General features: G+C 40.2%; 1 protein-coding gene and 1 long non-coding RNA gene across 16 annotated transcripts in view; one reads left to right on the forward strand and one right to left on the reverse strand.

Annotated features, from left to right (window-relative positions):
• On the reverse strand, positions 1-4,446 carry LOC138061549 (uncharacterized). Of its 3 annotated transcripts, none has more exons than XR_011135377.1 (3): positions 4,245-4,446; positions 3,624-3,722; positions 1-932 (listed from the first exon to the last, which is right to left on the reverse strand). It is a non-coding gene; the product is annotated as an uncharacterized lncRNA (long non-coding RNA). The 3 variants fall into 3 exon arrangements; XR_011135375.1 differs by lacking the exon at positions 4,245-4,446 and adding an exon at positions 3,932-4,036; XR_011135376.1 differs by lacking the exon at positions 4,245-4,446 and adding an exon at positions 3,862-3,946.
• Positions 4,020-16,137, forward strand: part of ARFGAP1 (ARF GTPase activating protein 1) — a 26,323-nt gene continuing 14,205 nt past the window's right edge. For 7 of the 13 annotated variants that reach the window (XR_011135373.1, XM_068912873.1, XM_068912877.1 and 4 more), the window contains exons 1-8: positions 4,020-4,157; positions 4,741-4,880; positions 8,692-8,755; positions 9,803-9,912; positions 11,453-11,624; positions 12,808-12,908; positions 13,692-13,781; positions 14,478-14,574. Coding sequence is in view for 12 of the 13 variants with exons in the window: in XM_068912873.1 (XP_068768974.1) it covers positions 8,696-8,755; positions 9,803-9,912; positions 11,453-11,624; positions 12,808-12,908; positions 13,692-13,781; positions 14,478-14,574 (630 nt within the window). In the remaining variant the exon portion in view is untranslated. The remainder of the gene's footprint in view (positions 4,158-4,740; positions 4,881-8,691; positions 8,756-9,802; positions 9,913-11,452; positions 11,625-12,807; positions 12,909-13,691; positions 13,782-14,477; positions 14,575-16,137) is intronic. The other 6 variants (XM_068912866.1, XM_068912871.1, XM_068912875.1 and 3 more) reach the window with 3 other exon arrangements.

Raw genomic sequence — 16,137 nt, forward strand, 5'->3', positions numbered from 1 at the left:
TTAATAATAAATGTTATTTATTCATAGCAATAAAAACATTAAATAAACAGTTAATAACAACTGGATTGATATTTCATCCTATGGCAGAAAACATTTCAAGTTTTACTTTTCTATTTTTTTTTTTTTTGTTATGTGACATAATCTTAGCATGTACGTGACCCTGTAGAAATTTACAAAAATAAGACATCCCTCTGATGTTACTTGCAGTCTGAAACCCGTTAGGTTAAAATGTGACCAAGTCTTTCATTGCACAGATGAAAATTTGCTTCACAGGATGCTGTTCAGAGCATGTAACATATAGAAGAACCAAAAAAACCCTACAAGTAAAAGGTGTCATCACATTCATATCAACTAATGAGGCTACTCATAAAACTAAAAGGGCTTAGTTCAGTGTTTTATTATTATTCACACAGTTACAGTTTCATAAGTCATAAATAATGGCAATGCAGAACTTGAATGGTGACATTTATCACGCAAGCAGGTCTATTCCTTTCTGCTTGCTCTTCAGATTTATTAAATAGATTTATCTAACAACAGTATCTATGCTTCTTTTTGTTCCCCCTCAATTTAAGCGTCGTGACATCCTGCATATTACTCTGATATACTTGTTAATCTCAGGTGTGTTGTGAGGGAGGAAGGCAATAAAAATCTATAGCTTCTCAGTCCACAAAAAGCGTGCCCGGTACTGCATTCATCCCACATAGGTCTTTATAAATAAGTAAAAATAGGGCTTTGTTGTTGTTCTTTTGTGTTTAATATTTTATGGTTTATGATTTTTCTCTCCCATCCCCATAGCTCATCAGTTCTGGATTTTTTCATGTTCTTTTGTGGAATTTAAAACGTCTGGTAATGCCACTTTGTTTACATCAGGGACCACAATATTTAATGGCTGAAATCAAGTTTTATCAATAGATAGAAAGAGTTCAGGAAATCTGTAAAAGAGAAAAAAGTGAAAAATCAATGCTCTTTGGTTGAATTCTCCTTTCAGAAACCTTTTTCACTTGTGAAGTTTTGAAAAGATCATTAAAAACATTAACTTAGAAGCAAAATTTTAAACTAGGCAGGTTAAATTAAAAGACTTTCACTTGTGATCAGCCTTCCGCACTGCAATTAGACGCACATATTTATGAAATCTTTGTCGAGCTGGACTCTACGTTAGTTGTTTTCTATGCTCTCAAATCAGACCAGCTTTCACACTTTTGAGACAGCACCAAGTATTATATCCTGTTGTAGCCAAGTACAATTATTTCTCTCTGAAAAATCTCATTGTGAAAAACAGCTCAGAAAGACTGCATTCCTTATGTTTTATTATTTCATCCTATAGTTTGTTCCTTACTGCCACGTTTCACACAAGTTTGAAACTAGACATAACAATTATAACAACGCACTAAAAATATCTCTATTTTAGTTTCAAGATAGAACCAATTTGGTAACTAAAAAAAGGAAATAACAATAAGTGGGGAATACAACGCAAGATGTCTTTCCAAACGTCTTTTTGTTGGCACATGAAGTATTCTCTTCCTAGTATATAATAGATATCTGTCACACATTGCAGAGATGGGAAGAGCGCTATGCATCCATCCCAAATTCCAGGAACAGAACAAATTGGACTTGCCAGGGAATGCCATGCATTTATTTGCTCGCTAAGAAAGGCGAATGCTTATGGCTTCCTTTCATTCCTACTGAGAGCCAGATGGTCTCATCTTGTAACTTTTATTCATGTAGTTTAGTATTTCCTTCCCATGGTAAAAGATGACTCCAAACGCAGGGCAAATTGCAGTATTATTACCACAGTGAAAACAGAAGTACTGTTTACGGTTCTAAGGACAGAAATGACAGCTTGAGTGGTAGATAAAATATTAATTTAGCACTTTTTCAGTAATAGCAATTCTGATCTCAGAAAAATAAAGTTGCCAGAATTTGCTGCCCAGGCAGAGGGTGAACATTCACATTTGGTAAACGAAGTAAGAATACCGAAGGCATTAGTATCTCAGCCCTGCATTTCAACAGATAAGAAATGGTGCACAACAGTGCTCCCCTGAGGCTGTAAGCACAAAGTATTGAATGTGCAATGTGAACCCTACCAGACATGCTGCAGAATCAACACTGACACCAATCACTGGACTCTCGAAAACTAAGATTAATATTCTCATTAAATCCTATAATACAGTGTCTGTATAATGGGAACCTCATTGCCCATTAGTTCCTGTTTACCAGAAAATAATGGTGCTTATCAGAAGAGACCACTTTGCCCTTAACTGGGAGAAGAAATTGTATAAGTAGAGTTTGCCTTATGTTCCATACCCCTCCCTCTCTCCTTCGACTGTACTCACATTTAAGGACACATTATCTTCTTGTTGATGTAAGGGGGTTATGTATGTAGCTACCATTAATGGTAATGAGAATTGCTTCTGTTAATCTGCCATGCGCTGATAGTAAGATAATAGCCTACTTATTAAGAATGAAGGCCAGAACAGGAGCTGCACTGAAAGTGAGCAGCATATTGTCTCTGTGGGAGTCATTTGTAAATGTTAACGGATTGCTCTGAAGTATCTACAGTTGATGATTAAAAAAAAAAGTTAGCAATGGTATATAACGTGCTCTCCCGACATTTAGCTCCAACCATTACAAAGCAGCTCCACATGCTCTTTTCATATCATCTAATATGCCTTCACCTTTAGAGAGTATTGTTGGATAGCAATTAATGGAAATCATCCTCTGCTATCAAGTGAAATGAGCGCTCTATGGTTTCATACTGTTCCCCACAGACCAATGCCTACAAGAGCCTGATCTTACAACCTTACATCATTTAAGCAGTCTCAGGTGCCTAGCCTGAGAGTTCACAGAAACTGCTTGCGAACTAAATGTGTGGAAGAGACTTACAGTGCTGAGCCCCATAGTTTGATACAATTCAGTTTTACAACCAACATCTGCTCAGAGAAGGCCAGCGCTAAAACATCAAGTGTCAGTTTTTCCATTTAGCACTGAACTGAATGAGTAAGTGAATATAGAAGGTAGAAGTTCACAGCTGAGGTTTCGTTCTGTTTGGCTTGCTTTGAAACGGACCCGTTCTTCCCCCCTCAAAGTCTGAGGGTTTAACGTTCTTAAAGGTATATTTTACCAAAAGTAGGCTTTTGAAATAAAAGTCTTGACCCAGAAGGAGTTTAATTAGTTTCAACAGCATGTCTGATTAGCACCTTCTGTTTAAACCCACAGATATAACTTTCATGTGAGACAATTCCACCCCCCCCAATATTCTCCAAGAAGTTTTTGCGGTTTTTCCCCCCACGTTTTTATGCATTACGACTCTTACCACAGGCGCCACGTTATCTTTTGGTCCCTCTTCACCCCCACAACCACAGTTCAGTAACGACGAGTTTCTCAGGTTTCCTCAACCCTCGGCTCTCGCCGCTACGCCCGCTCAGAAAACACCCCAGAGACGACGCGCACGAAGCACCACAGCTGCCGGGCCCCTGCCCTGCTCTATACCCCGCTAACTTTAAGCCCGTCTCATGATTTTGGGGGGCCTGACTGCTCCCTTCCGCCCTCTGGAAAAGCCCATCCCGGGGTTTCCCCCCCGGCAGCTGCCGGCTGCGGCTGGCGCTGGGCGGCGCGTTACCAACCTGCCTCTCCAGCTCTGACCCGACGGGATTTTTCTCTCACTCTGTCGCCGTGCGCCCGCGTCCCCCCGCTCCTGGGTCTGCCGGGACAGGCCGTATCTCCTATAGGGCCAAAAGAAAACGGGAAGAGATCAGCTTTCCCGCAATTTTGGCCTCCCCCCAGCCTCGGACCCCCTCGGCGACGCCGCACGGCCTCAGCGCCCGGCGGCCTCCCCCTCGCGCCTCAGCTCCCCCGCCACACGGCTCCGCCTCGGCGCCGCCTGGGCAGCGGCCATCCCCTTCCCTCCACGTCTCGCAGCCTCGCCCAGCACCTCTCCGCCTCCCTCCCCGCCAGCGTCGCCGTCCGCCCGGCCCGGCCCGGCCCGGCCCGCCGCCTCCGCCCGCCTTCCCGCCGGGCGCCAGCGGGTTAACGCCGGCACCCACAATGCCTCGCGGCCCTGCAACGTCGCCGGTCATGGCGGGGGCAGCGGCTGCGCCGTGAGGAGCCGGGCGGGACCCGGAGCCGGCGGGGCCGCGTCAGGACTGTCGCTGAGGCCGGTGCGTTACCGGGCCGCGACGCGGCTCCGCCGGCCGCGCCTGAGTTGCGCCCAGCCGGTCCCGCCGCCCGGCCCGGCTCCTTCGCACCTGTTGGGGCGCGGGCGGGGGGGGGGAATCTTCCTTCCCCCCATCTTCAGCTTCGGGGCTGCCTCCCCTCTCCTCAGCGTGGGCTGCTGGGGGGGGGTCCCGGCTCTCCACGGGTCTCTGGCCGCGGCGGGGGGGGGGGGGGGGGGCGTCCACCCTCCCCGTCAGCGAGAGGGGCAGGCGGCTCTGCCGGCAGCTCCCTTTGGGGAGGGGGGCGGGCTGCGTTCGTGGGGCCTCAGCTCGGCCTGGCCCGCCGGGGGGGGGGGGGGCTCGATTCCAGCGCCCCCCGCTCGTGTTTTTATGAAGGAAAATCCCTTAAAGGGAGGCAGGAGGTGCAGGGGGAGAGTGTGCCTAGGTGGCATGGGGGCGGGGAGAGCAAACGGCGGCGGCGTTTTGTCCTAACTTTTGTTCACAGTATCTTCCCCCCCTTTCTATTTTCTTTATCCCTCTCTCTCTCTCTTCTCTCTTCCCCCCAACCCCCCCCCCCCTTCTCTCCTAGAAAGGAGAAGCTGATGTGTTCCCTGTGAACCTGGCCATGTTCTGAAACCCTTCTCCAGGACCAATCTCAGAGCTGGGTGCCTTAGCTCAGGGGTTTTCTGGAAGAAAATCGTCAACCTCTCGTCCTTCGTGAAGTTTTTGGTAAGCTGGCAGTGCTCCTTAGCATGGAAAGGCATCGGATGGCTAAAAGCAGATTGAATGCTGCGTTCGTAAAAAAAAGCTGAACTATGTTTCCAAGTGAACCGTGCCTGCTCCGTGCAGATGGATGGCAGTGTTTTGCTCAAAACTTTTCTTCAGAGAAAAGGCCGAAAAAAAGCCTTTTTGCGTTGGTGAGACTCAGGGATACAGCAGGCACATGAAATCATGCTGATCATTTTGCATGGTTAATCTGCATAGATTGAACTGCAAAACTCTTTACAAGTCAGCTGTGTGAATTTGCTGTTACATCAGAGGATGAAAGTCCCTTTAGAGCTCATTTAAACTTAAAGTATGTAGTGCCGTATTTGCCGTATTTACTTACTTTTAGCAAGCTAAAGATTCTGAATGCAGATATTCATATAGCGCACATGTAATTTTTACTCTGCGAGCAGATTGTTTGGTTGGGAGATGAAAGTTTACGGTCCTGATCTGTCTGAACGTACTTGGAACCCTTATCCCGGAGCATCTGTGTTCCTCGGAGAAAACTTATTCCCAAACTGTGCATTCTCTTTACTGCTCCTGTCCGCTTACATTGGATCAAAACAACAATTTAAGGTGTCCACACACAGTTGTTTTCAGTCTTCTCTACCTGTGATCTAAGATGCAGCAGGGGTTCTGTGCCCAGTTAGCTACCACAGCTCAGCTGATGGATGGTAAACCATGATGACTTAATCACTTATGATTTTGTGGCCAAACCTAGTTAAAAATAGACTAGGCACCTTGGCCTATTGCTAGACAAGTCAGAATGCCTTACCTGCTGTTACAGTGCTTAGAGCTTGCCCCTGCCCCCCGCCTTCATTTCCAAATGATTTGTCACAGGGAGGATGGTGGAGGAGCAGAGAGAAAGGTGGGAAGCTGGTGGGCTTGGTTTCCTGCTCCTTTTCTTGGATGAAGCGCTGTGACTGAAGCTCTGCCTTCTCATCAGAAACAGTAGGAGGTTTGGTTAGGGAGGTTGGTGCTTCTGGAATAGGGCATATGTTCACATTATAGTTGGCCAAAGGTCTTTTGATGAAAGCTTTTCATATGAAAAAGCCGATTTGTTAACATGAAACTTATTATTGGAAGCTTTTCAGCTCTCTTCTGGTAGAAAGATAACCACAGTCATGAACAGACTTTCTTACTGAGGAAGAATACGTAGCTCTGAGCAGGTGATAGCTGTGGCTGCTGATGGCAGGAAAATTAATAATGGTTAAGGAAAATTCAAAGGCAATTGCCTGTTCTGTCAGCTTTGAGTTAAAGATTCTCTCTCTTTGTAAATACACAAATGGTCTGAGTATTGGCTGTTGTAGGATGGGTGTCTCTTTCTACCCTACAGAATACTGAAAATTCCTGGCCCATGCTGAATGGGAATGGGAAATATGTTTTCCTGTTCAGCTCTAGTAATGATCGTTTGCCATTGAGCCTGCAAGGCTTTACAGTGTAGTCAGTCTCTTATTCATTACTCCAAATGAAAAGCTGCTTTAACAACCTGAGGAAATGGAGGAAAAAATTGTAATAGTGCTTTAAAAAAAGAAGAGCAATAAGGAGAACAAATGGCCAGCCAAAGAGAGGGACCCTGTGGCATACGTCAAGCGTTGTAAGTCGTTATCAAAATACAACCTTGCGGAAGGCGAATTAGCAGACAAAGAGACGCGAACCAAACTGGCAAAGAGGAAGGCCCAAAGTATATTTAATTCTCTACCAACTGGTTAAGTTGTCAAGTTATTTACTTAATTTCTATTCAAAGTGAAGAGGGAGATTTTTCCCTTTTCCTACTAGTGACAAAAAGTAGAATCGAAGGCCTGGACTTTGATTTGAGCAAGTGTGTGTTACGGTTTCTGTTTAGAATACAAACGAGCACGTTTTATATGTAGTGATATCTCCCTCCTCACATGCATATGGGTAAGCCATATACAATTAAACACTGTTTTTGGAAAAAGTGTATTTCGTTAAACAAGGGGTTACTTGCCATGCTTTTTTTTACTTTTATGAAAGTTACACAATTTCCATCTGACTACTGATAAAAATAATCCCATTCAGTTTTAATTTGATGCAGGATGACTAGAAAATTTTGTTTATTAAGCATTAGTTATAGCATAACTTAGTAATATTTTCAGTTTAAAACACATACTTTTTCACAGATAATCTGTTTTTTAAAACACAAATTAATTCCGATTAAAGGGTGGCGTATCCTAAACTTTAATGATAAGTTTAACAATAAAACATTGTCCCTTAAACTACACAGAATTAAATGCTTGTCAGTGAAGGAGTGTATGCTTTAGATAAAAGGCAGTGATTTCTGCCACCAAAAATTCTTTTTTTCAACAGCAATAATATTTAACTGCAATTTTGAGCTTATTTCTTTCTGAATGATGTTGGCTTAGCTGGTGATCCGTATAATACTGTTTGCACTGTTTCATTGTAACACTGTGTTCTGTGGTTGTAGTTCATAGGAAGGCTGTGTTTTGGGTTAGAGATGTCTAATAAATAGATATTGTCAATTTTGTACAAATTTAGAGTTGGAATTTTCCTACCTGTAGAATCTTTCTTTTTAAAATAGTCTTCCTTTTCTGTTGAAAGATATGTTCTCCTGGTATCTTCTAACAGATGATGGTAATTATATGTAATACCTAATCCTTTACCTTCTAGAAGTATTGCATGATCGTTAATGCTGTTGATAATTTAAGGACTTAAAACTGTTTACTCAAACAGCAAAGTGAATAATTGTCAAAGACTTTCATAAAATTTAAAGTGTTTCTTTCTTCAGTTTTATGAAGGCTACATTTAGTCTGTACTATTTCTAGTCAGCCTGGCGACTTCTCTGTTTTTTACTGCATCTTAGAAGCTCCTTTTCTGGAGTAGAAGTCAAAGGGTTGCCTGTAAATAAAAGAGAAAAAAATGATGATATTTAAAGCTTATTTAAGCACTGTGCAACCAAATTAGCTGAAAACTTGAATTCATTGTTTTTTATCTAACCTGCAGTCTTGTACTGCATGCTAAATGCTGTATTTCTTTTGACCATGAATGTTTTATATCCTTCAGTTTTTCCAGGATATGTACTGAGTGAATCACATTGTTTTCTTAATGTGACTTTTATCTGTAGCTTGAAATTTCTCTCTGCTGCTATGTTTCATGCCTCATAAAAATGAGAATAAGGTGATATGATCCGCCAACCAGACATGACTTTGTCAGAATTTCAATTCTATTTTATGTAATAGGTCCCGATAAATGTGCTGTTTTCTTGGAATGTAATGGATAAGGAGACTCAACACTTCTGCAAAAACAATTTTTTTTAAATCTTCTAATAAAGTGCACTTTTAGCAGTCTGTTCGGTACTCTAAGTGTAAGAGTCTCTGCTATTCGTTGGTTAGGTCTATTCAGTTCTATGCCTATGATCCGTGGAATCGCAAAGGGTTATCAGTCTGTTCCAGCAAAGGTAGTGGATGGGTCGGAAAGCAGCATCAGTAAATGTCGGTCCTGATACCTCAAACACCGCAGCAGAATCTCCGTATTTAGCTTCCCTCTGCTTTTTCACGTATGACTTAATTAAACCTTGTCAGTGCATGAGGTAGGATGACTACATGTCAAAATGTACAAAGCAAATGGAAAAATAAAATTGTGGTGATGGTTTTTCTTGCAGTTGATTGTGATTCAGTGGTTTAGATTGTAAATGCTTTTCTATCGGTATCATCCCTATATCGTACTGAACATCTTATCTCTATCAAATCCTATAAAATGATTTAGTTTTGTGTTTTTCTTTTTCCTCCCTTTGTAGAACCATGGCAAGTCCAAGGACAAGGAAAGTTCTTAAGGAAGTCAGAGCACAAGATGAGAACAATGTGAGATATTTACATATGCTCTTGTTTGGATTAGTTTTATAGCATTGAATTTCAGTTTTGTCTACTCCAGACATACGTTGCTGCCCACTAGAGCTAATCTGTTTATAGCACTGGTGTGGCTAACTAATGGTAACGCATACATTTGGATATCTCGCATTTGTGTTAGTTTTAGTAACTTTAATTCATATTTGTATTATGATGCATGGTTGCATATTTGGCGCAGGTCTTCCAGAGAGTCTAGTAATGCTATAAGCCTTAACAGTTTGTCAAACTGTTAAGTGATGTCTTGGGCATAGCTTAGTATAAAATGGTCTATTTAAAGAAGCTTGTTTATACTCCACCTTAAATGTGATAGTCCACGGACAAGTTCATTTTAATTTATATTCATGCATTGATCGCTGTGGGTACCCACAGAAATTTTTTATAACCCTGTTTGAAATTGTCTTTATGGGGAGTTACACCTACAGGATGTAATATTAAACCCTGAATGGTGATTGCAATCATAAGAATGTAAGATTTTGTGTGTTGTATCAGTAGTAAAGATTTTTAAGAAAAGCTCCCTTTAGATTTGCTGTCATCTGTGGAGTTTACTGTCAAACCATAGTATGACTGAGTGCATGTTTCAAAGTTAGATGTTGTGTCTTTATTTTGCAAAGGAGGCTTTAAGAAGTCTATTGGGTTATTTTTTCCTCCTTAAAAACAATGTGAAAATGAAATCAAGATGACTTCTTTGCTGATTCATTTCAATTTGCTTGTCTGTGTTTTCTTACTGGTTTTTGGTGCCTGGTTCAGACAACAATTTTGTAATATGAGTCAGGCAGGTTAATGAGCATTTCTTTCCATGAACTATAAAAAAAAAAATATTTAAAGGAAGCTTCAGCTCTCAGGGAAGATGTTTTTGAATAGTGAGAATTCTAAAAATTCTCCATTCTGGATTTATTTTCTGTATGTAACATCTTGATGATTTGACTTTTTGAGTTGTGCGTTGAAAGCTTCACATAGATAAGCGATGATCGAGTGTTAGAGATAATTGTTTCTCTCTCACAGGTCTGTTTTGAATGTGGTGCATTTAACCCCCAGTGGGTGAGTGTGACCTATGGAATTTGGATCTGTCTTGAATGCTCAGGAAAACACCGAGGCTTGGGAGTTCACCTCAGGTCAGCCTTTCAGGCAAACACTGAACTGGGTTACCTTGGGATGTATTGTGGCTGTGAACAGAATGTATTGTTTTGGAAAGGCATTGAGTGTCCCAGTTCCAGTATTTCACAGGCAGTTTTGCTTCATGCTCCTCTCCAAAGTGTGCTTTGCTCTCTGTGTCCTTTCTGTGATTAATTTGGGCATGTGCTGCATTGGTATAGCTCCAGAAAGTAGTTCCAGAAAGTAACACCTCTATCTTCATACTGCGGGTTGTACTGCAGAATCCGGAAAACATAGCATTAGTTTAGTCCTCCTTCATTTGTGTACTTTTTTACCTTCCCCCCCCCCCTTTTTTTTTTTAAAAGAACCTTGTATAATCTTATTGAGAAAAACTAGTAGTACTAGAGCAATCTAAGATTTGAGCAAAAACAGTCATAGTATGATTGCAATATATTTCTGTAGTGTGTGCACGTGTATAAAACAGTTTTATTCCGTTCCAGAGATTTTTTTGGTAATATAAATGATAGCTCCTGTTTATTCCAAGAAAAATACTCAAATGAGCCAGGAAATTATGGAATAAGAACTATTATGTGTTCCAGAGACGCCACGGTCTATAATAGGGGCAGAACGTGGGACAGTTACTCAAATGAGAAAGGGAAAGAAAGTCCAGAAGGGAGATCACCAAAGCAAGGAGGCCATTCAGAAGTATGTGCTTTGCTTTTTAAAAGGTGATTTGAAGTTTCTTAGTGAGTTGAAATTGCCTAAGAAATGAGTTTGGAGCTATTCCATGTGTTATATGAAAGAAAATACAAAGTAGTGAAACAAAGGAAGATGTGATGAAGGGTGATTATTTAGGGACCGAAAGACAGAAATCAGTCAAGATACAAGTTTTATAGAGCCTTGATGAGGATGATGTCTCATTTATTTTTCTTCTATGACCTTGTATTGAAACATTAACAACAGGGCCCCCCTCCCTTTTTTTTTTTTTTAAATGTAGTTTAATGAGCAGTAACAAGAATTTATAGCCCAAAACAGAGCTGAGATGTTAACTGCAGTTATAAAGGCCCTCGAATGAGGTCATAACAGATGCTGCAGTGTACCTACTTAAGACAGTTGAGTTATCAAGTACCTAGTGGTCATTCTGAGCAGAAGCATGGAGTGAGGGAAGGGAAAGGACATGAAAGGGGAGGTATCCTTGGTGATCCCCTAAGTGTAACTGTGCAAAATAAAGGACATGAGAAAACTACAGAATAAAAAAGGTTGGGAAAGCTTTCTTTTGTATGATGGGTTAGGTCAATTTCCAGGCTTGTAGAAGAAAGCAGCTTTTTTGTCAGTTGTCTTTGTAGGCCATCTTCTTTAATTGCCTGTGTAGGCATGATTTTAGCTTGTTTCAGTGAGGATTTGACCTTCTTGTTATGAGGCTCTTTCTTTCTATACTTTGAGAGTGATTCTAACATTTACATACCTTCAGTCTTTGAGATGAGTTGCAATAATATCAGTTCCTACTGTTTTAGCAGGATATAGCTTAACAAGCTGTGGATTTTTTTAACTAATTTTCAGTTTCGTACGCTCTGTAACTATGGACAAATGGAAGGATATTGAGCTGGAGAAAATGAAGGCTGGAGGTAACAGTAAATTTCGAGAGTTCTTGGAGTCTCAAGATGACTACGATCCCTGCTGGTCAATGCAAGAGAAATACAACAGCAAAGCTGCAGCTCTTTTTAGAGATCAGGTAAATCTAGTTGTATAGCTACGTGCATCCTCATCCCCTTCTATCTGAAATTGTCCAGGTACTTCATTAAGTGCTTAAAAAAGAAGAAGGAAAAAAAAAAAGTAACAACCTTTTGAACCTTTGCAATGATTCTTGGTAGGGGTAAGTCTCAGAGCTACTCTTCTCAACTCTTGAGTTTTTTTTTTTTCTCAACTCAACTCTTGAGTTTTTTTTTTCCTTTAGAAACTTTCTTTTCAGCCTTTGGCTGAGGTGACTTAGTTTCTTGTTGCTGTAATTTGCTGTGACTAGTTAGACAGTGGAGCTGTCTTAATTTACAATCAACAGTTTACTATTTCAGCAGTACAGTCTTATCCAAAATGGTTGCTGATAAATTTGTATCTGGTAACAAAACGGTAAATTAATTTGCCACATACAGGCGGGTCTCTAAACAGTAAATTAATTACGTAATGGCATTATCATTTCAAGGAGGTTAGGAATTTGAAAAAATTGAATGTCAAAGTATTCGAACTTAGGAGCTTGGAGACTGTACAAAGATATTGTATTTTTATGCTGACCGTACCATTGAAGCGTTAAGAAGTTGTACTCTGTGCTCAATAGAGTACTCGCATAGCTTTGGTTTGTCGTCTGTGTTGTCTCTTTGCTGCTTTAGAAGTTGCTAGGTACCAGAGACTGCTTGTTGAAAGCAGAGTGTCTTGGTGAAAGCAAAGAATTCTTAAGTTCTGTACTGCGTAGGCCTTTTTAGTATTAAAAATGGTGAACTATGGAGTTTTTTGTAGTAAAGCCTTTGGAGAGATCACGTTTAAGTCCTTTCTTTGAAGGAGACAGAGAGAATGTTTTAGTGTGGTTATATGCTTTTGCCTGGGCATGATAGGATACAGCCACCTCCGTCTCTCCATTATTCTGTGATGAGTGCCTATATCCCGTTGTTAATCCAGCCTTTCTTCTTCAAACCTAACTTGCCTTTTTAAAAAAGTTGCTTACAACCACCTGAAATAAAAACAGTATTCAATTCAACATTATTAGCCTCAGATTCAACAAAATTTCAGTTTCCTTTGAAAACAAATGAATTGAACTTTGTAACTGGCGGTGAATTGGAAAATCAACTTGTTTTACAGGTTTAGTTTATAATTTGTGTGAAAATCTGGACCCCCTGACATTCTGCTCTTTTTCCTACCACGTTTAGGTAGCTACTGTAGCTGAAGGCAAGGAGTGGTCCCTTGAAACTTCTCCTGCAAAGAACTGGACCCCGCCACAGCCGAAAATGTCTTTCTCTTCAGCTCATCGGTATGTCTTCCTGTTATCTAATGTTAATATAGCCATAGCAGTATCAAACCCTGATGCTGGAATGTCTGTTGGTTTTATTTTGTTGATAGTGTTGTTTTAGCAAGCTTTTTTTTTTTCTGGTGAATTTAAGGACTCTGAGGTAGCAGAGCTTTAATTTCTATAATCAGTCCATCCCCCTTCCCCGGCCTTTCCTGAATCTTAAAAACTGTGGCAGAGACAAGTGAGCCGGAGCAGAGGGCAAGCCCAAGCTTTTTTTTGACTTCTTGCCTTGTAACGCACCTGAGATTAGTCATTGTGTCAGTTGTGCTTAGCGTGTCACAGACATGCCTTAAATACAATGCTGTTCCAGTTTATGATTGATTACCAAAGAAGTGACATTCTTTTCTGTATGGATTTAATTGCTAGTGGGGCATCAAGGCTAGAATGAAGCAGTCTTGTTTTTTCTCCTTTTGCATGCTTGTTTTTTATTCTTTGCAATAAAGAATCAAGCTAACTGAAAAAGCAATCATAAATCAGATGAACGAGTGCTTTGTGCCTGGCCATCATCCAGCAAGTTCAGTGGGCTTACTGTAGCCTGAGTAACACTGTCTGTCTGGGTCTACTGTTGCTTTATTCATTCAATACTCTAGTGGCTTTTAGTGGTTACATTAAAGTTCCCTACGTGATAGACCAAAGAAATAATCAGTTTTGCACCTGCTTTTGTGATGATACATGGCAAGCTGCAGTGCGGACCTAGTGGTTTTTGCTTTACATAGTTTGAGTGTTTTAAATCTTTCATTTCAGTAGTTCTGCTGGACAATCTCAGAATGCAACTGCCTCATCTGACAAGGCTTTTGAAGACTGGTTAAATGATGATGTCAACTCCTATCAAGGGTAATGCAGTATTTATTAACTTAACTTTTTGTGTGCCTTGTCCTCCGGCTCAGGCATAACCTCCTGGTCTACGCTACAGCTACATGGTGGTGATTTTGATTCACTCAGCCTAGGTAAACAGTTATATCTCATTTACTGTTGAAAAAAAAATTGATAATATGTGATAAGGGAGAAGATGAAGGAAGGTGCCTTTTAATGCCTTTGTGTAACAAGGAAATGTTTGAATAGTGCTGAAAAAAGGGCTTGTAAATCAAAATGTTGCTGTGGTGAGCTCCAAACTAGGAAGTTTTTAGTGTATATAGTGTAATGGCTTGAACTGGGATATTTGTAATGCTAACGCTAATTTCTTCTCTGTGCCTCTCCTACTCACGTTTTCATATAAGATTTACTTCAGATTTCTGATCTGAGTGATCTCTCAAACTACTAGAGATTTTAATTTGCATAGGGGACGCTTTCATTTGCAAGGGTTCACTGGTGACCCTTGGTGGTGGTATATTTTTATGATACAGATGGTTTTATATTTTGAATGCTAGGTATTTTTGGAATTTGCACATGCAGATATCAGCACTGCCAGACTTTTTCTTCTGAGTGTATTTTAAAGGCTATTAAACAGTTGTCATTCTTTCATGCTTGGTATTATTAGTTTTAATGAATGCATACTAATAAAGATGCTATTTATTCGTTTTCTTATGGTAGTAGCCAAGAGAATCGCTACGTGGGGTTTGGGAACACAGTAACCCCTCCAAAAAAGGAAGATGACTTCCTGAATAATGCTATGTCTTCACTGTACTCGGTAAGGAACTATTCTAAGCTTTCTGTGAACTGAAGCACCATTTTATGGGAATATAAATGGAGAGTACAAGCTGTAGACTGCAAGCAGGTACAGAGTGAATGTAGAGTAATAGTGGTATTCTCAAAGAGTGAGGAAAAATACTGGAGAACTTTAGAAGAAGAAATGAAGGGAAAAGTTTGAAACTTAAGCAGGTTAACTGGTATCCTCATTTCCTTATTTTTATGAACTGATATATAGCAATGAATTAAGATCTAATACTCAACAGGACTAGGAAAAAAAAGTAGTGACACAATGAAAATAGTTGCATTGATAACGCTGTGAGATTAACCATCTTAGGTGTGTTCAATAGAAAACAACTGAAATGTGTGCGTATATGGGTGCCAGAAGTACTGGGCAGTGATGAAAGTATTCTAAGTACTTGTGGTAGGACACGAGGAGATATCGGCATATGGCTGAACAGTTGTCACGATTGAAGTAGAGGTACTAAAAAATGCATTGTTTAAGGAAAATGGGAAAAAAGTCAGAGCTACTCAGGTGCATATTGGTGCTGTGATATGCTGCAAAGTAATAGGACAGACAACATTTGGGATTCAGAGTCGCTTTGAAATATAGAGGATTTCTACTGGTTTAGTGTCAGGAGTCTTCTGAAGAGTCTGAGCATATGATTTGGATATAGAAAGCAGTCTCTTTCTTACTGTCCATGGAAGTTGTTATGGATGTTTACTAATCTTTAGAGAAATTAGGCTTTGGAACAGACTTTTGGGAGGGATCAGTGGTGACCAAAAAAATGTAAATGTTTTCCAAATGTATCTGGTAAAATTAAAGAAAGGGTTTAAAAATGCTTGTAGTATCAAGGAAAGGACTCGTTTATTTTACCCATGGAGCCCTTTGCAATACTGTATTCCAACAGACCAGGGAGGCATGTGAGAAATACTGGGGTTTTTTTTATTATTATTATTTTATCACTGACACAATTTTTAAATACTTGCTTCAGTTATGGTAGAATAAAATCTGAATATCCACACCAAACTCCATGTTGTGTTTTTACGTAATAATTTCACTAGAACATAATAGAAAAAAGGAATGCTGAGCCATGGAATACTATTCCAAATGGTCCTACAAAATGCTTAGCCTGTATAGCTTTGCTGGATCTTTTCTAGGTTTTTCATCGATTGTGGGCCACAGAATTAAGGTTAGAAAATACATCCATAACCTACTGTGAATGTACTAAGACAGCAAAGGAGAGAGGACACTATTGTCTAAGTTACTGTCAACCATTATTTGAATATACAGTCTCACTGAAACATGATTAAAATGCCCTCTTGTGACCACAGATACATACTACAGTGTAATTTTAAGACATTATTATGGTGAAATTTATCTGCATACATAATTCATCCTGGTGAGGAAAACAATTTTCCTTCTACTGTGTATGATCATTTTTCCCACATATGCTATATATACATATGCACATTTATTTTCTGCTACTGCATATCAGAAGGAACGTTTTCTATAAAAGTCTCACTGACTAGTCTATCCAAATGATTTTGTAAAGAACAGATA

This window comes from Struthio camelus, chromosome 18 (assembly GCF_040807025.1).
Source record: "Struthio camelus isolate bStrCam1 chromosome 18, bStrCam1.hap1, whole genome shotgun sequence".
Classification (NCBI taxonomy): Eukaryota; Metazoa; Chordata; class Aves; order Struthioniformes; family Struthionidae; genus Struthio; species Struthio camelus.